The 23106-nt window shown below is 48.0% G+C and overlaps 1 protein-coding gene across 1 annotated transcript in view; it reads left to right on the top strand.

The window, feature by feature from the left end:
- LOC147117215 (voltage-gated delayed rectifier potassium channel KCNH8-like) overlaps positions 1–23106 on the top strand; it is a 172071-nt gene that overhangs the window by 65591 nt on the left and 83374 nt on the right. Inside the window, exon 5 of the mRNA XM_085989350.1 lies at positions 9578–9827. Within this exon, the coding sequence (XP_085845476.1) occupies positions 9578–9827 (250 nt within the window). The remainder of the gene's footprint in view (positions 1–9577; positions 9828–23106) is intronic.

Raw genomic sequence — 23106 nt, 5'->3', positions numbered from 1 at the left:
CAGATTGCTGGCCTGCTGCGGAACGGTGAGAGCCCCGGGGAAATGTGTCCGAACCAGCGAGGATGGCAGCAGTCAGTGCTTGCGTTGCCTCAATCTGAGTCTGCGTGAGAGCAGTCAGAGATGGGGTCATTGCAGCCAGTGACTGAATTGCAGCACTAATCATTAGCGTGGCATCCGCCTGTGCTACAGTGAAGTGCTCCACACTCCTTGCCAGTGATTCAATGCATTCAGGCACCCTTCCCACTGCACCCATGAGCTCAGTGTGCATGTCCACTGCCTGGGTGTTCATTTCAGCGATGGGCCACTTCTCCTCTGCGTCCAGTGCAGCAGGACTCTCTGGCATACTCTCCCTCCGGGGAGAAGGCTCCCGAGCTTCCCTACCCCCATCGCGTTGCTGCAACCCGCTGGGTACTGGAGCTTCACCCTCATCAGACCCCTCCCCCCTGGTCCCCTCCAGGGAAGGCGTGTTCCCAGTGTGGGCATGGGCTTCCTCGGGAGAGGGTGTCACTGATGCTCCGGCTTCATCTTCCTCCTCGCCTGCAGCTTCATTCCCACTGGCAGCTTGAGGGCCCGTCTCCTCAGCTGGTGAATCACCATCTGAAAGCAGGGAGGTACAAGAGTGGCTTTAGCGTGAGGACAGGATGGCAGTAAAGGAGGAATGAGTGCAGCAATTTAGTAAGTTGGATTGAAAGTGTCAAAAGCTGGTGTTCTGAGGGACAAGTGGAAGGAGAGAGGACAAAAAGGTGATGACCTTACCATTGCTGTCCAGAATGGGGTCGGCCTCTCCAGGGGTGATGGGACCAATTACCCGGCTTGCCACAATCCTGTGGATGCACGCCTCAAGATCGCTGAGGGGTTGCAGCTGAGGCCGCCCTCCACCCATCCGATGCTGCTGTCTCCTATTATGAGATAGCTTGGCCTGCAAGAAAAAGGATGGCGTCTGAGTAAATACACAGCCATGGTCTTGCCTGATGTGCCTCCCAGAGGTGAATAGCCCTTACTCTATGCAGCCATGGTCTTGCCTGATGTGCCTCCCAGAGGTGAATAGCCCTTACTGTATGCAAAGTGTGGAATGTGCGTGTGTGTTTCATGAGAGGGCCATAGGTGTTGGATGAGTGTTGGACATTAGGGTTTTAAGACCCTCTGGCCATAGAGTGAGGTTGAGATGGAGGGATGGAGAGGTATTGAAAAAAAGCCACTCACCCTGACGACCCGAGTGAGGTCGTTAAACTTTTTGCGACATTGTATATGGGTCCTGGGCACCATGCTCCTGGAGGAGACGCTCTGAGCCACCTCCCTCCAGACTCTTCTGTACTCGCACGGCAAAGGCCTCCTGCCACTCTCTGGGTACAGTATTGATCTCCTGCGCTCCACCACGCCAACCAGAGCCTCCAAGGCCCGCTCACTGAAGCATTGTGCTCGTTCTCTCACCCTCTCCATAGTCCTTGGCTGCAAGATTTAGGCACAGGTCTCTCCAGGCCAAGATTCAAGGCTCCAATGAGCAGGGTGTGGCTGGAGAGCAAAATCAACCCTCCCCTTTAAGAACTGTCCGGCGCCAGTGTGTCTGTGTTCCATCGCTGACTGACAGCACCTGCGCTGCGCCCGCGCTCTGAGTTAGCGCCTCGCTCCTCAGCCTTTGCACCTTAAGACAGGCGTGTAGTGCCTGATTTAGCGCTCCAATCAACTCCACATGCAATGAAAGCCAAGTTTGCAGTCGGAGGCGATAATTAGCGCCAGGCGCTAAACATTGCGCACGGCCGATAATGGCGCCCCAAACGGGGCGATACTGAATTTTTCCCCCCTTGTGTTCAAGACTCATCAAACCTTTCAACTTTGTAGATTTCAGATGGCTGTTGGGTCGGAGGATCCAACAGCCAGTCTGTGAAATTGACAAGGAAGATGTCGAGTCTCCCAATCCAGGGTGGATGAAGGCTGTAGGCAGAAAAGAAGGTAAGTGAACATTTTTTAACACTTAACAGTCACCTTCCACACTTACCACTCCACACTTGCACCCATCACTCACCTCTACATCTTACTTTCAGGTGCCTCCGACCCCCGCAGACCTTCTTCATGTCTCCTCCAATCCGGCGGGGTTCTCCGAAGTCAGGAAGCCTTCACCTGAAAAGGTAAAATGGCACTAATCCTTTTTTCTACCTGTTAATTACCTTTAAACAGGCAGGTAAAAGGATTTAATCCCTTTCCCACCTCCAGGAGACGGGACCCGAAGCAGCACATCTTCCCGCTTCCTGGCAAAAGGGCACGGAGGCAGGATGGGGGCGGGTTTGCCATCCGCCCCCACTTTCTGCCACTTTACCGGCAGTCCCGCCTCCATGCCTGCCTCCTCAGGGCTGAGAAAATCCAGCCTCTTATATCCAGGAATATTTAGTACCCAATCCTGCCCTTTTCTGAGCCAGGTTTCCGTTATTACCACAATATCATATTCCCATGTGGCTGTTTGCGCCTGCAGCTCACCAACCCTATTTACCACGTTTCGTGCGATTACACACATGCACTGTAAACCTATCTTAGACCTTATTGTATTTTCTCTTAGTCTGACCCCACCTAATACCGTATTATTTCTTACTCTAGTACTATCTATCTCTCCCAATCCTTTGTGCACCTTGTTTCTCCTTTCTAATGCTACATCCTGGTGTCCATCCCCCTGCCAAATTAGCTTAACCCTCCCCCATGAGGATATTGGTCCCGGCTCTGTTAAGGTGCAATCCATCCACCTCCCCCAGAACTGGTCCCAATGTCCCAAGTTAAAGTGGCTATGCATGACAAATAAATGATGGACTATACAAATAAGTTCACTGCATATTTTCCAGTTCTATGTTTGGGTTTCAAAATGGAAGTGAGTCTTCATTAAGTATTTGATGTGCCAGTGTCTTTTTCAGAACTAGTACTCTCCTGATGGCTGTACTGCTTTTTCATCTTCCTCAGATTTGTGCAGCTCTTCAGCCATTTCCATGGAGAGACACTGCCCATTGTGATGTATAAAATACAACACACACTAATTTTGAAGATCATACTGTAAATCACCTCCACCCCTTGAAACAGTCTATACATTGCAATCTCTGCCAAGTATCTGCCTGATGGTTTGTTTGGCGCACCCATGTGTCTTGTGATAGCTGTGCCAACCTGTTGTCGGGGGATACCATCTCATTGTAAATGGCCACAGTTCCAGGGCACACACAAGAGGGGTAATTTTATGAATTTGGGCTCCTGGCATAGAACATCACTTACTGGAACTGTTTGTTGGGAATTCAGGCACAGAAATCAGTGGGCAGTGGGCACTGCAGGACTTGACCTCCATGCCTGAATTCCCAATATGCACTCTCAGTAGGCGAAGCTTCAAGTCAGGAGTAAAAATTTGTAAAATGTACTCAAAAGTCTCCAAGAAGCCAACCATACAACCTCTTGTCACATATGGAAGAGTTTGGACACATGTATTGTGGAAAATACAGTGCCCAGGAAGTAGGATTGATCTGCATGATCTTCATTCTGTGCTTGCAGACTATTTGGAAATACATGGAGCTATGGCCTTTCCTGTTGATGTAAGAGAGTGCAGATGCTTGAAGCACAATATGACTGTGGTCAACACAGCCCTGAACCCCAGAGAAAGCTATATATTTTATTAATGCATCTGCTGCTCCATCTGCTGCTGCTGCTCCATACTAAAGTGAATTTTAGTCTCTGAATGTCTAAACACAGCATCTGTTATCTGTTTGGTGGATCAGTGCACAGGACGTTGGCTGATTCTAGATAATTAAGATAGTTGCCACAGACAACCCTGTAATGAAAAAGTTCTGGATTGCAATCACTTTCACAGGAAATGCAAGGCTGATGTTGGACATTGCCTCTAGTTCTGGGACCAGGAGCTTGCACATCTTTTTGATAACCTCCCTATTCAAGCATAGCCCCATGAGACAGAGTTCCTCTGTAAGATCCAGGTGCCTATATGCCAGGCAGTGCATTTATTGCAAGGGGTATGGGTGATGTAAGGGGTGGTGTGTGGGTGTTGTCAGCTTCACCTCTGACTCCTTTGAGCGGTTCAAATCGCTCCCACTCCCTTTTGTTCTAGACTTTGGACTTATTTGGGGGTCGTAATAAACTTGCAACAGATACCTAGGTTAGTCAGAAAGAATTCAGATCTTTATTTTGAGACAGGAAAATATACAATACAATAAAACTTATACTTTCAAAGGGTGGGGAACACACGGAATAAGTGAGGGAGAATTACAATGTACAAAATCCCTTTCCCTCCCACCCCCACTACACTAGCTGGGCTGGAATCCAGAGGACCAGGAAATGCTCACCAAAACGACTTTCTTGACAGTTGTAGAGGTTCGCGATTTCAGGGTTCTCTTTAGTTGTGGCGGTTGGGGCCTGCCGTACCTCGGACGTGGTAGAAGACTGCACCTGTGTTGGGTCTTCAGTTGGGTTTGGTCCGCTGATGCGGTTAGTCGCGCTGTTGGATCTATCGGGTAAGTACCCAATTTTCTTTGGTTAGGGCTAGTTTTAGAGTCTTTTGCATCCAAATCTTACCCAGGGTTAAGTCAGACTAGCCTGTAGAGTGGAAACAAGTCTTTGGTTCGTGAGTTTTTCGGCGATTGGTTCCTTGTTGGTCGCGGTGGCCCAATATTACCTGGTTGGTGGTAATATTGGCGGGTGTTGGTTTCTGTAGGCCTTTGGTTGCCGCGATCTCTGTTTCTTCTTTCTTCCTTTGAGTCTCCGATGATGATCTCTCTCTTGAGCTGGTTGGCTGAACTTGAACTCGGACTGGCTGTCCGTTTGAGCTGTCTCACTGTCTCGCTGTTGTCTCTTGTCTTGACTGTACTGCACTGCGCTCGTCCATACTACTGAACTGAAAAGGCAGGCCTCAATTATACTAATTTGGGGCCTGGCTTATCTGACCACCAAATCTCGGTTTCCTTTGTTAAATTTGGCAGGCTCGTTATTTTTAATGTCTTTTAAAACTTTAACGAGCTTCGGTGATGGCCCATCCAAACTTAACGAGTTTAGGGGATGGTTCATCAAGACTTAATCGGCCTTTAACTGGTTTCAGGATTGCCTTGAAACCAGTTTTAAAATGCAAAATGTTTGTCAGTCCTTTTAATTGACTTTGGACTGTGGTTTGTTTATGGTGACCTGTAGGGCTAATGTTCTTTCTTTTGTATGGCTGGGGAAATGTCCTGTTTACTCGATACCTGGCTCTGCGACTTCTTGGTGGGAAAACAGGCTTCATTGTCCTTATGTAAAACTGGGGCGGCCCTGGACATTCCTTAGACAGTCCAATATCCAAACTTTGGGGGCCCACCCCGCCTCCCCATTGTGCCAGCTTTTTGCAAGCCTGAATATGTCTTTTAAATCAGCCAAACTTCCTGGGATTTTAATTTTAAATCCCTTTGGCCCAATAACTCCTTAAAACAGTCCAAAAGTCTCTTCCTTAAATTAACTCTTTGAAATCTTCTGTTTGGCCCAACCACACTTTTACCCCTTTTCCAGATTCCTTCTGTGATGTTCCCCAAATCATTTTAAAAATGACTTTCCTTGTGTTCTGGGGTTGTGCAGAAATTTTCAAACCTTACAGTGAGTTCATCAGGTGTGTATCTGATGTCCCCTTACCTTGTTAGCAGCCCTCTCCTGGTCCTGTTGCTCCTTCTCCCAGCCTTCTTTGGTGCAATACTGCATGCTGTATCCACGCTGTTGAAAAGGAAGAACAAGGCTTCTTTGAGCAGTTTCCTTTCTCCTCAGCTCTTACCATATCATTCTGCCTTTGTCTCATTCCCTGTCTCCAACTCCAGGTTCCTTCAGGCATAATGTCTGCACAATTTCAGTAAATTGAAAAACTGCATCACATTTGCATGAGTTAGCCTTAATTTGCTTTTAACAAGCACTCAATAAGCTGAACACAACTCAAGCATTCAAATAACAACAGAAAATGCTGGAAAAACTCAGCAGGCCAGGCAACATCCGTGAAGAGAAATTAGAGTCAACGTTTCGGGTCAAAACCCTTTATCAAGACTAAAGAGGCACAGGGAATGAAATAGATTACGAGGCCGGGCTGGGAGAGAACAAAAGAGAAGAGACATTAAGAGGTATTCAAAACGAGACGAGATGGTGATAGGACTAGTGGAGACAAAAGACAGCTCAAGATTAGCATTCAAATTGTGGTTATGTGTATAAAAGACAATAAAGCCAAGGAGTAACTTTCAGCGATGTGCAGATAACCTATAATTGTTGCTTTAGGTGGAATATGAAAATTTACTCCGCATTAATGCTGAATTTCTCTATCTGGTAACTTTAATCCCACTTGTTAATTTTTCACTCTTTATGGACATATAACAGCAAATTTAGTGTGACTGCACTTCCAACACAGAGCATCACTATACAGGAGCACAGCCTGAAGATACAACAATAACACGATCAGTCCCAGTTCCTGCTTAGCAAGTCTTCCTGCTGGAAGTGCAGCACCATTGAATTTCTCCTCTAATTTTAAGTGTTATTTTAAGTGAAAGATTAAAGTGCATTGGAAAATAACTTCCATTATTAATGGATTGGAAATATGCCTGCAGCGTGATGCCAGTGTGAAGACTTAGCAACTTGTACAAATTAAGATCTGTAAGCTTCAATTGGCACAGTAATCCTGATTTATCATTTTAATTGAATAGTTCATTCCCATTAACAGGCACCTAATTTTAACCTCTGGATCACAATCACAGGAGGCTTACTTCTGATATTTAACTCCAGTAGTCAATAGCTATATGATGACTACGATCGATATTTCAAAATAATTGCACAGCCTCAGTAACAGTTATAGGTGTAATGTGTGCATCAGATGTACAGGTAACATCCTGACTACAATATCCTGTTGTTTTTCTGTCCCCGCTATATATATCATTTCTCATAAGTGTTGGTTTAGTTTTAGTCAGTGACTCAAATTAGTTTCCATACTATTTTCTTTGTGTGAGACTAGATCTATGCACCATAAAAAATACTATTGTTAGTTATCATAGCACTTAATAGACATGTAATATATTTATAGCCATTTAAATATATAGGGGATGAGTTATAACTTCTGTGATAGTGGATTGGCGGTTAGGATCAGATCAGCCATGATCTTATTGAATGGCGGAGCAGGCTCGAGGGGCCGATTGGCCTACTCCTGCTCCTATTTCTTATGTTCTTATGTTCTAAAGCAAAGTGTCTTGTTTTTCACTAAAACATTGTCCATTTCTCACAGGAATAGAACATGTATTTCTTTTCTAGTGAAATCTCCTGGTCCAATGTCATAAACTTTTGTGCAGTGATTGTCAGTGTTTTCAGCACCTCAATGCTGTCAAACACTGAGAAATCAACTGTCAAAATAAAATTGTGCATGGTCCCTTTAAGGAAACCGGCAGATGATGTGTCATCAAATGACATCATCAGACCTGCTTCCTGTTAATTGGCTGGTAAGCTCACATAACAAGGTCACTCAAGGGAAAATCATATCTGTGGAGCAGAGGCAGCTGGGGGCTGGACTGGAAGCCAGAAACCAGATGTCCCGCACCCATCCCGACACCGCTGACAAAATTGCAGCCACTGTTTTCTTAAAACAGACTTCTTTTGTTCACTTGAGTAATAACAAATTCAGTTTTCTGGTTATAATCATTTTATTCTTTAACTTCAGTATAAAAAACAATTTACACGCGGCGTATAGGCACAAACAGAATACGCGAACCTAGGCATGAGGCTTTTCATGCTGCTTGAACAAAGGAAAAAGCTTATATTTATTCACAATTCTCTTATCAAACTGGAGCTGGGATTGGCTAATATGGTAATCTCTGACTACTGCATAGTCCAGTGACACAAGTCTACATTTTCTTCAACGTACATCAACAACATTAGAAGCATGTAAAAACACCATGGCCTTGCTGTGATAAGCATCACCCTTCTAGTCTCTAGACATTCTTATCATAACATTTCTAATCTAAACATTATATTATGAAAATATCCAAGGCCGGTTGGTTGCGAACACTGGCTGTTGCTAAGTGAAATCTGTATCTCTTTCTCTCCCTCTCTCTCTAATGATGCCAACCACATTTTTTCCCTATATTGAATGAACTAAACATGAACACCTTTCAGAAGCTGAATTAACCGAGTTCAGTATGCCAACAGATACGAACTTCATTGAAAAACTAGGAACAAAAAACAAATGAAATGCCATCTATTACAAAAAATGACTGCAAATGCATTCAAGGATGTAACATATTATTCGGATTTGTATGACTGAATAAACCACTTAAGCTTTGTTCTTGTGGTTTATAACATTATTCACCCCTCCTCTGTGTGTTATAGCCTTGAAACATAATTCCGACCATCTATTATTCTCTATTCGGGACAGTTTCGATTGATATATACAGAGCACAGTTGTGAAGCATGAATGTGTTGTCTAAATGTAAATGTATTGGGCCTCAATTGTATTTTTGACATCATCCCAAACCTCATTTATATCACAATGTCATGGTGCATGGTCCTTGGATGCAGTGGATCACAGTTGCTAGCACCACAAAAGTTATTTTGCCTACATAACAGCACTGACTGCATTTCAAAAGTAATTCAGTGGTTGTGAAAAGCTTTGCGATTTCCTGAGGATGAGATGAGGCACCATATAAATGCCGCTTTTTACTTTCTTTTCTCTCTTTTACACCTATATATATATGTGTCTGTCACTACTGATTTTATCAGATGGAAGTGATAATGAAACCACATTTCACATGGACAAAGCATACCTTCACAGGGAGGTACTGGCACAGTACAGAACTGCTAGCGCTCCGAAGGGTGGAAAAATCAAAGAAAAAATTTTAGAAAAGGAAAAGGATAATTATCAATAGCAGTGGAGGAAATCTTTCTCATGTTAAGGGAAAGTAGTTGCTGCTTTTAAATACATAGGTGCAGCAAATATAAAACAGTACTATATATTTGTGCTGCAGCTCCACAAGTACTTTTAACCTGCGCTAATGGCTGTGGCTATCAGCTTATTAGTTTTTCATCAATACGGTTTGTCTATTTAGTCAATGAACACATGTATAGATGTATGTGTCCAAATATTAATGTAATGCTCCTGAGGAGAACCTTTTTTGATATGGAAGCATGTGTTGTGTATATGAATATGTTTATATTAAGCAAGTGTTAATTGACTATTTGTAATACTATACTGGTAGAATTTATACCATACTGTTAATTGTTTTATAGAAGGAAGAACGGTATTCTGTGGGGAGATTCTGAAATGCATCTCAGTTCATTTACCTTCCATCTAATTACCCCTTGCCGTCATTAATGGTTATTTTGGCTTTAACGTATTTTGAAAACTATTCACGTTTCTTCATGCAATTAGCTAATTGCCATTAAATAACAACTGAAAATGCTAATGTTTATTGTAGAAACCTATTAGATTTTACTGTTTGAAACATTTTGAATAATACTGGTGAATTTTATTTTATGAGGAGTATTCAGAACCTCCTCCCTGGTCTTTTCCAGACAGCTCCGCCATTAATTATTGCAATTATTGCAACTCTTGTTATTTCCGTAGCTTTTAAAGGATTTTCCAGATGAGCTGAGGTCAGACATCACTATGCATTTGAACAAGGAAATTCTACAGCTTTCCCTATTTGCCTCTGCCAGCCGTGGCTGCCTTAGGTCTCTCTCCCTGCACATCAAAACCTCTTTCTGTGCCCCGGGCGAGTACCTCCTTCGACAGGGAGATGCACTACAGGCCATCTACTTCGTCTGCTCAGGCTCCATGGAAGTGCTGAAAGGTACCATGGTGTTGGCGATACTTGGTAGGTTCTATAGTTCTGCTTTAATTGCAAACATAAATAAGCTTTCAAAATTTAACATTTTATTTTAAGAGCAATGATAAGAAATTAAGTAACCCCGCAACTATTACGACTGGTTTAATTTCTATTCATTTGTACCAATCACATTTTGTATCTCGTATGCTCAGTAACCTGCGTTCTTTCAACTCTGGCCTTTGACCATGCCCCAATTCCTTCGCCCCAACATTAGCAGCTGTGCCTTCAGCCATCTAGGGCCTAAGCTCTGCAATTCCCTCCCTAAACCTCTCCACCTCTCTTTCCTTAAAACCTACCGCTTTGACTAAGCTTTTAGACACCCGTCCTAATATCTCCTGCGGCTCAGCGTCATTTTTTTTGTCTGATAACGCTCCTGTGAAGTGCCTTGGAGTGCTTTACTATGTTAAAGGCGCTATATAAATGAGAGTTGTTGTTTTGTCACAAAATTTTATGCAAAAATCCAATGCAAAATATTGCAGAAGACAAAGTATAAACATGGAGGCAAAAATATTTCTGGCTGCTTGTAAAAGTCGGATAGTGGTAAAGGATAGAATACTAGAGCCTCATCTTCAGTCACTTACAAGCCTTTATTTAGAGAGAAACACATTACATACCGTGCCACCACCACCACCACCACCACCCCTTCCTGAACCTGCTCCCCTACATATGAACACAAGAGTCCCCAATTAACACCCAATTGATATACACCACCTGAAACAATTAACACTCGGAAAATCATAAACACTTTCTTTTACAAATTTCAGTGAGTTTATACCACATGTTTAGTTTCCTCAGGCTCAGGTGGAATGCCTGACACGCAGTTGTAGGCACCAAAACAGTTTATTAAAGACAAGATATGGTCCAACATGTAATTTAGTTTTCTTGCAGAACACTGCATAATATTCTACAAGAACGTATTGAGCAATGTTGTATAGATGGTTTACTCCATGTTATTAATGCACATGCCAGGGCCATATACAAGTCTGCAGCCTCAGGTGGTGGTTTATTTACGCTGTATACAACTGATACAAAAACAAAGCAAAACTTGAGAGAGACTGCAATAGGTGGAACAAGGGGAAGCACGCAAGATTAACCTTTATAACCCTGCAATCTTTCCTGGTGTTGCAAGAGAAGAGACTCTCTATTTTTGTGCTATTGTCCCATCTCCTATTTCTATTATGAACTAGCACCTAAATTAATAATAGGTACTTAGTGCCAATCAAGGCAGATTTATTCCAAGTTGTCCATCCAATAATCAGCACTCATTCTAATCCTCCGCCCTAGCAATTGTAGAGGCAGCTTGCATAATCACTCATATTTTACTTCTAAAATGTAAGGTTTAAGATCTCAAGGTAGATGTGGATAGAAACCCCATCATGTATATATCATAATATATCGTGTGTTTGTTATTCAAAATTTAGGTGAAGGGCTGATGCAGCAAGATTTTTTTAAAAACTTAGAGAGACCAGCCATATCAGGGTAAAAGCGAGAAAAAATATGAGGTGGCTGAAATGCACAGTGCAGAGTGCACAGTGTTTTAGCCAGCAGTACAGCCGAAGAGGTCCAGAAACCATGGGCTGGATTTTGATTCAGGGGTGGGCTGAGGTCGTGTAATCCGCATTTCGTGTTAGCCACCCAAATCTAAAACGATGTGGGAGAATGATGCGATTTTAACTTAATTGGCCAATTTTGTTCCAACGTGTGGGAACCCATGGCTAATGAGTTTTTCCAATCTGAAAGTCACCTCCGATGACGTCATCATTGCTGCTGCATTTAAGGTCTGCAACAAGCCTTGCTTCTTCTGCAGACTGCCAATCTTTTGGCCTTTGCAGTGAGAGGGTCCTGGAGGAAGAATGGCTAGCCAGAGCCCTAGGTCTGCTCCCAGGTTCGATGACGTTGCCCTGCAGGCTTTGGTAGAGGGAGCAAGAGCACATAAAGAGGTGCTCTTCCCTTCTTCAGGGAGGAAGAAGCCACCCCAGCAGACTAAGGCTGTGTGGATCCAGGTGGCAGAGGAGGTCAACTCATTGTCAGTAACCCGCAGAACCTGCTTCAGTGCAGGAAGAGATTTCATGACCTTCTACGCACTGGAAAAGTGAGTATGAATTTTCCATCACCCTCAATCTGATCCCCATTGCCTCTCCTCACCAGCACTCAGCTTTAGCAATCTCTTCCTCCACATCCCACTTGACACTGACATCCATGCACCCTTACCCATTCCCTCTCTTTCTATGGTCACATTCACCTAACTATTCAACTATGCAGCCCTCACACTCCCCATCACTGTGATGCTATGAAAACAACAGACAACACACAGGGAGGGTCCTTGGTCTTGCCACCTCACTCCATCTTTGTCTCCTTCTAAGCATCTATGCTATGGATTCTCTACACTCACTCCTTCATTCTCACTCAACCTCCACTTGTCTCCCTCATTGCAGGAAAAGAGAGCTCACAATAAGAGAGAAAGAGCGAGGACAGGAGGAGGGCCACCATCAGTAGCCCAGCTCACCCCCTGGGAGGATGCGGTCCTGGAGATCGTGGGAGTGGAGGACGATGCGCAAGTGGGGGACAGACAGATGGGTGCATCACAGCAAGCTGGTGACAGAATAGTTTTGCATCTCTCTCAATGACACTGCATGAGCCGCTGATAATGATTCAGAAGCTCTAAAAGATGGACTTATGATCATCTGCAATATGCAATGTGCATGTAACCTTGTCATCACATCTGACTCTTTCCTTTACTCCCCCACAGGACCATCGCAAGCACCCATCCCCACTAGCCAGGAGGAAGAGCCTGAGCATCCAGACTCCTCAGAGGAAGCTGCAACCTCTGAGGGCGCAGCGTCAGCAGAATTCAGCGCACCCAGCACCAGTGCAGACACTCGCACCTCGGTGGGACCATCGCGAGATAGAGTAGTGTTGTCACCTGGTGTATCACAGCTCACAAGTGAGCATCAGTAGATTGTGGAGACAGGGACAGCAGTGGAGAGTCCTAGTCGGAGGGCGCAGGACTCTGCCAGCTTGGCTCAACTACATGTCGACCCTCTGCCTCTGAGTCCATCCACAAGACCAGTGGTGCTGGAACTCCAGGAACAGATGCAGGAGTCTCTGGCAGGTTTTGTCTCCAGGGTCACTGTGAGTGTGGAGCGAATGGAGGAGTCCATTGCAAACATGAGCAGAGCCTTTGTGGAGTCATTGGCGCATGAACGCATCACCATGGAAAGGATGGCAACCTCCATGGAGGTGATAAGTCGCCAGAGTGCAGATATTTCAGATGAATACGTGGCTAGAGGAATGGCACAAGGGGGAGGGATTCAAATTCCTGGGGTATTGGAACCGGTTCTGGGGAGGTGGGACCAGTACAAACCGGATGGCTTGCACCTGGGCAGGACCGGGACCGATGTCCGAGGGGGAGTGTTTGCTAGTGCTCTGGGGGAGGGTTTAAACTAAAATGGCAGGGGGTTGGGAACCTGAGCAGGGAGACAGAGGAAAGGGAAACAACGATAGAAGCAAAAGACAGGAAGGAGAAAAGCAAAGGTGGCAGTCAGAGAAATCAAGGGTTTAAGTCAAACATGGCCTCAGTAAACAATAATTCTAAAAAGTCTAACAGCATTAAAAAAACAAGCCTGAAGGCTTTGTGTCTTAATGCGAGGAGCATTCATAATAAAGTGGATGAAATAGCTGCGCAAATAGAAGTAAACGAATATGATATGATTGGGATTACGGAAACATGGCTCCAGGGTGACCAAGGCTGGGAACTCAACATCCAGGGGTATTCAATATTCAGGAAAGATAGGCAAAAAGGAAAAGGAGGTGGGGTAGCATTGCTGGTTAAAGAGGGGATTAACACAATTGTAAGGAAGGATATTGGCTCTGATGATGTGGAATCTGTATGGGTAGAACTGAGAAATACCAAGGGGCAGAAAACATTAGTGGGAGTTGTATACAGACCCCTAAACAGTAATGCTAAGGTTGGGGATGGCATTAAACAGGAAATTAGAGACGCGTGTAATAAGGGCACAGCAGTTATCATGGGTGACTTTAATCTACATATAGATTGGGCTAACCAAATTAGTAACAATACTGTGGAGGAGGAATTCCTGGAGTGTTTACAGGATGGTTTCCTGGACCAATATGTCGAGGAACCAACTAGAGATCAGGCCATCTTAGACTGGTTATTATGTAATGAGAAAGAATTAATTAGCAATCTTGTTGTGCAAGGCCCCTTGGGTCGGAGCGATCATAATATGATAGAATTCTTCATTAAAATGGAGAGTGAAGTAGTTGACTCAAAGACTAGGGTCCTGAATTTAAATAAAGGAAACTATGATGGTATGAGGTGCGAGTTGGGTAGGATTGATTGGGGAATGTCACTCAAAGGGTTGACGGTGGATAGGCAATGGCAAACATTCAAAGATCGCATGGATGAACTACAGAATTTGTTCATCCCAGTTTGGCATAAAAATAAAACAAAAAAGGTGACTCAACCGTGGCTAACAAGGGAAATTAGGGATAGCATAAGATCCAAGGAGAAGACATCGGTAGTGGGGAAAATGCTACAGTCCATTATAAAAGATGTAATAGCAGAGCACTTGGAAAACAGTGACAGGATCGGACAAAGTCAACATGGATTTAAAAGTGCTTGACTAATCTACTGGAATTTTTTGAGGATGTAACTGGTAGAATAAATAAGGGAGAACCAGTGGATGTGGTGTATTTGGACTTTCAGAAGGCTTTCGATAAGGTCCCGCATAAGAGATTAGCGTGTAAAGTTAAGGCACATGGGATTGGGGGCAAGGTGTTGACTTGGATAGAGAACTGGTTGGCAGACAGAAAGCAAAAAGTTGGAATGAACGGGTCTTTTTCCGAGTGGCAGGCAGTGACTAGTGGGGTACCGCAGGGATCGGTCCTAGGACCCCAGCTATTCACAATACATATTAATGATCTAGACGAGGGAACTAGATGTAATATCTCCAAGTTTGCAGATGACACAAAGCTGGGTGGGCGTGTGTGCTGTCAGGAGGATGCCGAGAAACTCCAGTATGATTTGGACAGGTTGGGTGATTGGGCAGAAGCATGGCAGATGCAATATAATGTGGATAAATATGAGGTTATCCACTTTGGTGTCAAAAACAGGAAGGCAGATTATTATCTGAATGGCAATAGATTGGGAGAAGGGGAAATGCAACGAGACCTGGATGTCCTTGTGCACCAGTCGCTGAAGGTAAGCATGCAGGTGCAGTAGGCAGTTAAGAAGTCAAATGGTATGTTGGCCTTCATAGCGAGAGGGTTCGTGTACAGGAACAAGGATGTCTTGCTGCAGTTGTACAGGGCCTTGGTGAGACCACATCTTGAGTATTGTGTGCAGTTTTGGTCGACTTATCTGAGGAAGGATGTTCTTGCCATGGAGGGAGTGCAGCGAAGATTCACCAGGCTGATACCTGGGATGGCAGGAATGACGTATGATGAGAGATTGGGTCGATTGGGCTTATACTCGCTGGAGTTTAGAAGAATGAGAGGGGATCTCATTGAAACTTATAAAATTCTAACAGGACTAGACAGACTAGATGCAGGAAGGATGTTCCCGATGGCCGGGGAGTCCAAAACCAGCGGTCACAGTCTAAAGATAAGGGGTAAGCCATCTAGGACAGAGATGAGGAGGAATTTCTTCACCCAGAGAGTGGTGAACCTGTGGAATTCTCTACCACAGAAGGCAGTAGAGGCCAATTCATTAAATATATTCAAGAAGGCGTTAGATATATTACTTAAGGCTAAAGGGGTCAAGGGATATGGAGAGAAGGCAGGGACAGGGTACTGAATTTGGATGATCAGCCATGATCTCATTGAATGGCGGAGCAGACTCGAGGGGCCGAATGGCCTACTCCTGCTCCTATCTTCTATGTTTCTATGTTTCTATGTAACATGGTGAGTGTTCTGAATAGAATGACATCTCTGGAGGAGCGATGGTCATCTATTGAACAGAGAAACCAGACCTTCATGGAAGTCCTTCTTAGTAGGACTGCCAGTGCAGATACAGGTCCCCATGGCTCCCCTGATGTGCAGCAAGGCGCTCCCAAGCCACTTGCAAGCGCTGAGTGGGACCTGACCCATGAGAGGGAAGTTGTTGGCAGACATCAAGGAAGTGGGGGCTCCTCTCCAAGCGCTCACACTTCCATGCCACTGCAGAGCCCTCGGTCAGAGCCCCACCAGAGTCCACACCCAACTGAGATCAGCGTCTCAACCCCTGCACAGCCGCAGGAGCAGTAGACTGTTGGCGAGCCCTCACATGTTTGCAACCCTGGAGGACGCCCACCAAAGGTGTCAAGACGGGAGCAGCAAGAAAGTGAGCAAGGGGCCTCCACATCTGCTGAAGCCACAGGGGAAGCACCACGTAGAGGCACGTGTAAGAGAAAGATACTGCACAAATAGTCACAAGGGTAGTCACTTGGGTGAAATTTGGGCCTAGAAATTCAGTATAGCCACTTTTGGGGCGCTAAAGTCAGGCGGCCGCTAAAGTTTGCGCCCAGCGCAAAGTCGCGCCACCTTCGCCGATATTCAGTCGCATCGCCCCAAGAGGTTGCTGCTGCGCTAAAACAGGCGATGCACGACTATCTTTAGGTGCTAAGCCGGCGGTGCTGAGCGATACCCCCGAGGCCGGGCGCAGCGCCGGTGCGGCGAGTTGTTGATTGACGGCAGACACTCTGGCGCCGGTCAGCTCTTAAAGGGGGAGGGTGGATTTGTTTGCCTGCCACGCCCTGCACACTGCAGCCCTCAACCTAGGCCTGACCACTTCAGCTTCATCTGCGCAATGCCCAGGGCTATGGAGAAGGCCAGGGAGAGAGCGCAGCGCTTCAGCGACGGTGACCTGAGGGTGCTGGTTGGCGGAGTGGAGCGCAGGCGCCATGTTCTGTTCCCAGAAGGTGGCAAGAGCTGGCTGCCCAGCGCCTACCGGAAAGCCTGGAGGGAGGTCTCAAACAGGGTGTCTTCCAACAGCGTGGTTGCCAGGACTCCTGTGCAATGCCGGAAAAAGTTCAACGACCTCACTCGGGTTGTCAGGGTGAGTACCCTTTCCAGTGTCCTCCTCATCCCTGCATGTGCACCTCACTTTATGGGCAAAGGGACCTGAAAGCCTTAATGGCCAGCCCTCATCCAGCAGCTATGGGACTGTCATGAAAATCACTTGCACATTCAGCACTTTACACACTGTACAAGCTATTCGACCATGGGAGGCATTGCAGACAAGATCAGGGCTTCACACTGTCAGGGCCAGTCCACCATGGGAGGCATTGCAGACAAGATCAGGGCTTCACACTGTCAGGGCCAGTCCACCATGGGAGGCAGTGCAGACAAGATCAGGGCTTCACACTGTACTTAGAGGCCGTCCTTTCTCTTGCAGGCCAAGGTGGCGCACAACCGGTGGAAACGAACTGAGACCGGGGGAGGCCTTCCTGACGTCAAAGAGCTCTCCGACCTCGACCAGCGTGTGGAGCGCATTATGGCAGGCCGGCTGATTGGCCCCGTCGCCAGTGGAGATGCCGACCCTGTTCTGGGCACCAATGGTAAGGGCATCACCTTTTTGACCTCTCTCGTTCCACTTGCGCCTCAGATCAGCATCCTTTGCCACTGTCCGACCAATGCAGTGAATGGCAGCACTCATGCCTCCCTCGCTGCCGCCCCGTCCTCACTCTAAAGCTACTCTTGTGCCTTCCTGCTTTCAGATGGTGAATCGCCAGGTGAGGAGGCGGGCCCTCAAGCTGCCACTGTCAGCGCTTCCGAATTAGAGGAGGAGGAAGAGGAAGCCGGCCCATCAGTGCCACCCTCAGCCGCGCCAGCCCATGGCGATGAAGGGGACACGTCTTCCCTGGAGGGGAGCCGGGGGGAAGGGTCGGAGGAGAGTGAAGCTCCGGGGCCCAGCGGCCTGCAGCAACGCGGGAGGGGTGGGGAAGCTCGGCGGACTTCTCCCCAGAGGGTGAGTGCGGCCTCCAGTCCTGCGACGGTGAGCGCAGAGGAGGTGCGGCTCCTGGAGGAAATGGCCGTCCAGGCTGAGCGCAGGCACAATGAGCTCATGGCTGCAGTGGCAAGGATGCCTGACTCCATTGAGTCTTTGTCAAGGAGTGTGCAGCAATTTGGAGCAGCACAGGCCAGGAGTCTGGATCAATTCAGTGCAGCACAGGCCAGGAGTCTACAGGACTTCGCGGCAGCACAGGCGGCTTCGAGCCAAGTGCTCAGTCGTGCCGTCCATTCACTGGCTGTTGTCATGCGGACACAGACCAGGGCCACACGGACACTAACTGCTGCCACCCTCGCTGGATCAGCCAGGCATCGCCAGGGCACTCGCCGCGCAGCAGCAGCCCAGCAGTCTGTCCTTCAGCTGTTTGCTGCGCATGCTGCAGTGCTGGCCCGTGCGAGTGCCACTGTATCAGGCGACCAGCGAGCACCTGCGAACGGTCAGGTTGGCACCATTCCTGCAGCCAACACTGCCACTCCGCCATTGCAGCTGCCACGAGCCGCTGGACAGACTGCTGCCGCCCAAGCAGAGTTGCAGCAGTCAGCAGCCGGCCCCTCGAGGGCCAGAGCTGGTGCAGGCCGACCCCCAAGGGCATCTGCCGTCTCGCCATCTGACCCTCAGCAGCCTTCCCCCAGCCTTGCTGCAGCCACTGGGCTCCCATTGAGGAGGAGCTGCAGGGCGGGCAGGGGCCAGGTAAGGATGCAAAAGGCATCGCCCTCGCAGGGCAAAAAATAGAAGGTCTGCACAAATGCTTTGTGGTTGTTGAAAGGCCGAGACTGGTGTAGTTGTGTTTTTGTAAGGCCGAGACTGGTGTCTTTCTTTGTTTTTGTAAGGCCGAGACTGGTGTCTTTCTTTGTTTTTGTAAGGCCGAGACTGGTGTCTTTCTTTGTTTTTGTAAGGCCGAGACTGGTGTCTTTTTTAGTTTTTGTAAGGCCGAGACTGTTAGTTTTGTGTTTTTGGAGGGGGCTTCTCCACATGAGGTTGTAATGTGGGAAGGGCAGAGGTTTGCAATAAATTAATGTTCTTAAATTGCACTGTGCATGTTTTTTTTGTCAAGTCCTGGTTGCCCTGCTCGGCTGAGGGCTTGTGGAGTGGCTACATTCATCTGCTGACATTGGCACAAGCCATTCCCTGAGAGGGGGCCTAGAACCGACGTTCAATAAGCCGGCGACGGGCGGCCCTTGCACTTTCTGCCTCCCTCCTGTGCTGGTCCTCCTCCTCCTCCTCCTCCTCCTCCTCAGGTGGTCCTCCAATCTCTGGTGGCAGTGGCTGAGTCCTGCGGATAGCCAGGTTGTGCAGCATGCAGCAAACGACCACGAAATGGGAGACTCGCTCCAGCGAATATTGTAGGGCTCCACCGGAACGATCCAGACAGCGGAACCGTTGCTTCAGGACACCGATTGTTTGCTCTATGATGTTCCTGGTCGCTTGATGGCTATCGTTGTATCCCTCTTCAGCAGGGGTGCTGGGCGCACGGAGCGGGGTCATCAGCCAGGTAAACAAAGGATAGCCTTTGTCCCCGAGAAGCCATCCTCGTGGGTGAGGCTGGGCCTGGAACATGTCTGCCACAGAAGTCTGGCGCAGGATGAAGGCATCGTGGCTGCTGCCTGGAAAGCGGGCATTGACAGCTAGGATGAGTTGCCTGTGGTCACACACCAGCTGGACGTTGAGCGAATGGTAGCCCTTCCGGTTGCGGTAATCCTCGGAATTCTCCAGAGGTGCCCGCAAAGCCACATGCGTGCAGTCAATGGCGCCCTGCACCATGGGGAAGCCCGCGAATGCTGCAAAGCCCATTGCACGCTGTTGCTGCTTGGCAAGGGCCATGGAGAAGGAGATGAACTGGCATCTCCTTTTGAAAAGGGCATTGGTCACCTGGCGGATGCAGCAATGCACGGCGAACTGGGAGATGTTGGAAATGTCCCCAGTAGCGGATTGGAAGGAGCCGGTGGCATAGAAGTTGAGAGCCACCGTCACCTTCACTGCCACCGACAGAGACGTCCTGCTCCTCAGCTGTGGCTGCAGATCACCGCCAAGCAGGTGGCAGATCTCTGTGACCACCTCCCTTCGGAATCGCAGCCTCCGAACACACTGCTCGTCAGACATGTTGAGATAGGAGAACTGCTGGCGGTATACCCTGGGTGGGTAAGGCCTCCTTTCCCGACGCCTGTTGCCCCCGCTCCGTCTAGCCAGGGCTGCCACTCTCTCACGGCATCTGTGAGCCCTTTGGATGCAATGGAGAAAGCCAACGTTTGCACCCATTGCAGCCCCCATAATATGTTAGCAAACAATGATATGTCAATGAAGATAAAGACAAGTGGAAAGCTGTGGCCTGAAGCCACAAGTACCTGTCCGAGTGTTGAGCCAAAGCAGAAAGCTCTCTACCTTGGTCTCTCTGCAAAGATCCGTCTCTCAAGAAGGAGTGCTGCGAAATGGCAGCCTTTTATAGTGCAGGAGGAGTGCCCTTTAATTTGCGCCCCCCGCGCCCCGCATCGACTGAGCACCGTTCCACTCTACCAGTCGCTAGGGGCGCCAGGCGCACAATGGGGCGTCGCGACTGAATTTCCGGTTTGGGGCGCACAAAGGGTGTTGCACGAGGAAATGACATCAGGATCTACACGCGCAGCTGAGCGCGTGCAAAGACTTTGCGCCGCCGCTAAATCGTGAGTGAAGTTGGGGAGAGGCGCAAATCGCGCTGCGCCCGGCCGCTAGCCACCTAGCGCCCGACATCTACTCCTCCTAAGGCGCTACCGGCTGGCGCAACCAACTGAATTTCTAGGCCTTGATGTTTTATGTTAAAAAGCCATCAGATGATTACTGTAAATAAAAAATCTGATGGCTACTGCTGTAGTTGTGGCATTTATCATTTCGCGAATGGGACTTCCACATTGAGGGCTTAGGATTACTTGCAATTGACAGTATGGTGGTCAAATTGCTAGGAATCCGCTGGTTCTTGGCCATTGTCGATGCTCAGGTAAGACGCTGCAAGGCAAAAGTGCTTGATTGGCTAGGCTAAGCAAATCTGGCCAAGATGAGTGCTTTCCTTGCATCCCGGGCAGCATTGTTCTCGCGTACTGCTGCCGCTGGTTGATGGGCCTCTGCAAGATGTTCATTTTCGATCTCCTCTTCCTCCTCCTCTCCTCCTCCTCATCTGAGGAGGATATGTGACGAGCCACTTGGTCCTCAGGAGTCTGCAAGCCACGACGCTGTGCCATGTTGTGAAGTGCACAGCAAACCACGACGATTCTGGAGACACTGGCTGCTGAGTACTGCAGGGCTCCACCTGATCTAACCAGGCATCTGAAGCGCATCTTCAGCAAACTGATGGTTTGCTCAATTATGGATCTGGTGGAAATGTGGCTGTCGTTGTAGCTCTCCTCAGCTTCGTTGAATGGGCTCAACGGCATCATTAGCCACGTCTTCAGGGGATAGCCCTTGTCTCCAAGTAGCCTCCGTTAAGTTGGTCTGGCGGACTGAATAGCGGAGGCACACTAGACTGGTGTAGTATGAAGGAGTCATGGCAACTGCCAGGGTACTTGGCACAAACATGCAAAATTTCCTTCTTGTGGCCACACACCAGCTGAACGTTAAGGGAGTGGAAACCCTTGTGGTTGACAAAAATACCTGGATTGCGATGGGGTGCCTTAAGGACCACATGTGTGCAGACAACGACGCCCTGCACCCTTGGAAAGCCTGCCAGATTAGCTAATCCAGCCGCACGCGCCGTGACACTTGCTTGATCCTTGGTGAAATGGATGTGATTGCGCGCGATGGCAAAGAGGGCATCGGTTACCTGCGTGATGCAAGTGTGTGCGGCCGCCTGGGAGATGCCGCTGATGTCTGCTGCTGATCCCTGGAATGAGCCTGAGGCAAAAAAGTTGAGTGCGGTGGTTACTTTGACGGCCACTGGTAAAGGTTGTCCACCTGGTCCTCTGGGCTGCATGTCTTGTTGCAGCATTGCGCAGATGTCACCCATTACTTCTCGCAAAAGTTGGAGCTGCCTTTGGCACTGCTGCTCAGACATGTTGAGGTAGCTGACCCTGTGTCTGTAGACCCTGTTTGGGGGGTATCTCCTGCGCCGATGGGCTTCCGTGCGCTGGCCCCTTCCGGCATGTGCAGCTTCAGGTGGTTGGGCAGCAGCTTGGCGCTCCTTTTGGTGCTGCTGTTGTTGGTGCTGCTGTTGTTCATGGTTCTGCTGGTGCCACGGCTGGTCTTCCTCCTAATCTAATGTCCAGAAGGAAAGGAAATAAATGGCTCCCATGCTTTTGGTATATGCTTCAGTTGAGGAAGCACTGAGTGAAGGTGGCGAGAGGGGTTTCCCAGGAGTTCACACTGGAGATTGGTATCAGGCTCCAAACTTCCACAGCTGTGCTTATGCCTTCTAAAAGTTCCCCCAGACCTGAGACAACAAAGTCCTGCCAGCTGCAAATGATGGCTGATCAAATCTCCTATTTAATGGTTGGACTGCAGCTGATAGTCAGCAATCCAATTGTGGTCCCGCCAGGTTTCACCTTCGTGTTTCAGAACAGGCGTGCTTCACGTGGGAAAAGGGTTAAAATCACAAAGGCCTTTCAAAATGGCATTATAGAGGCAATTTAGTGCTTGTTAAGGGCCTTAATGGCCTATCCCACCTCTTGGAGGCGGGACGGAGACAGGACCATTAGACACGAATTAATGAAAATTGCTTGGAGGCGGGATGGAGGTGGGGTTGGGACCACCCACCAGTTTTTGCAATTTTAACTCCCTCACGCCTCCAATCCCGCCTCAACGGCCCGATGAAAATCGAGCCCCATGAGTTTATAATTATTTTATGTGGAGCCTGGAGGAGCAGGAGCACTCTTCCAGGTTTCACAGGAATAACGAGGGCTGCTGCCACCCTGGGCTCCCCCTGCCCAGAGCTATATGCCCGGTTGTCCCTTTGGGTTGCCCGATATTGAGCCGGCCTCCAGCCGGCGAGCTGAGGAGCCCATTTGGCACCAACAGCCTACTGGCACCATAGTAATGAGGACCAGCCCTCAAAACGGACTGGGCCTCCCACCGGTACCATCGGGCGGCCAGCCAGTGAGCTCCGCCTGTTGGATGTTTAAAATCTACCGCAGTATGTTTGGAGCTTTCAAGGGACAAGAGAGGGATATTCAGAGGAACAATGACCAGGGTAATATTTGGAAAATGCGTTAGCACCCTGATGGCAGTTAATGCATCAACTCTTTTGCCAGAGAATTTTAGAACATGGATTCATATCCATGGAGAGACAATGTAGTTCCC

The sequence above is a fragment of the Somniosus microcephalus genome, chromosome 5 (assembly GCF_052327205.1).
Source record: "Somniosus microcephalus isolate GS21.2 chromosome 5, FLI_Smic_1.0, whole genome shotgun sequence".
Classification (NCBI taxonomy): domain Eukaryota; kingdom Metazoa; phylum Chordata; class Chondrichthyes; order Squaliformes; family Somniosidae; genus Somniosus; species Somniosus microcephalus.
This window is presented reverse-complemented; position numbering and strand designations above follow the sequence as displayed.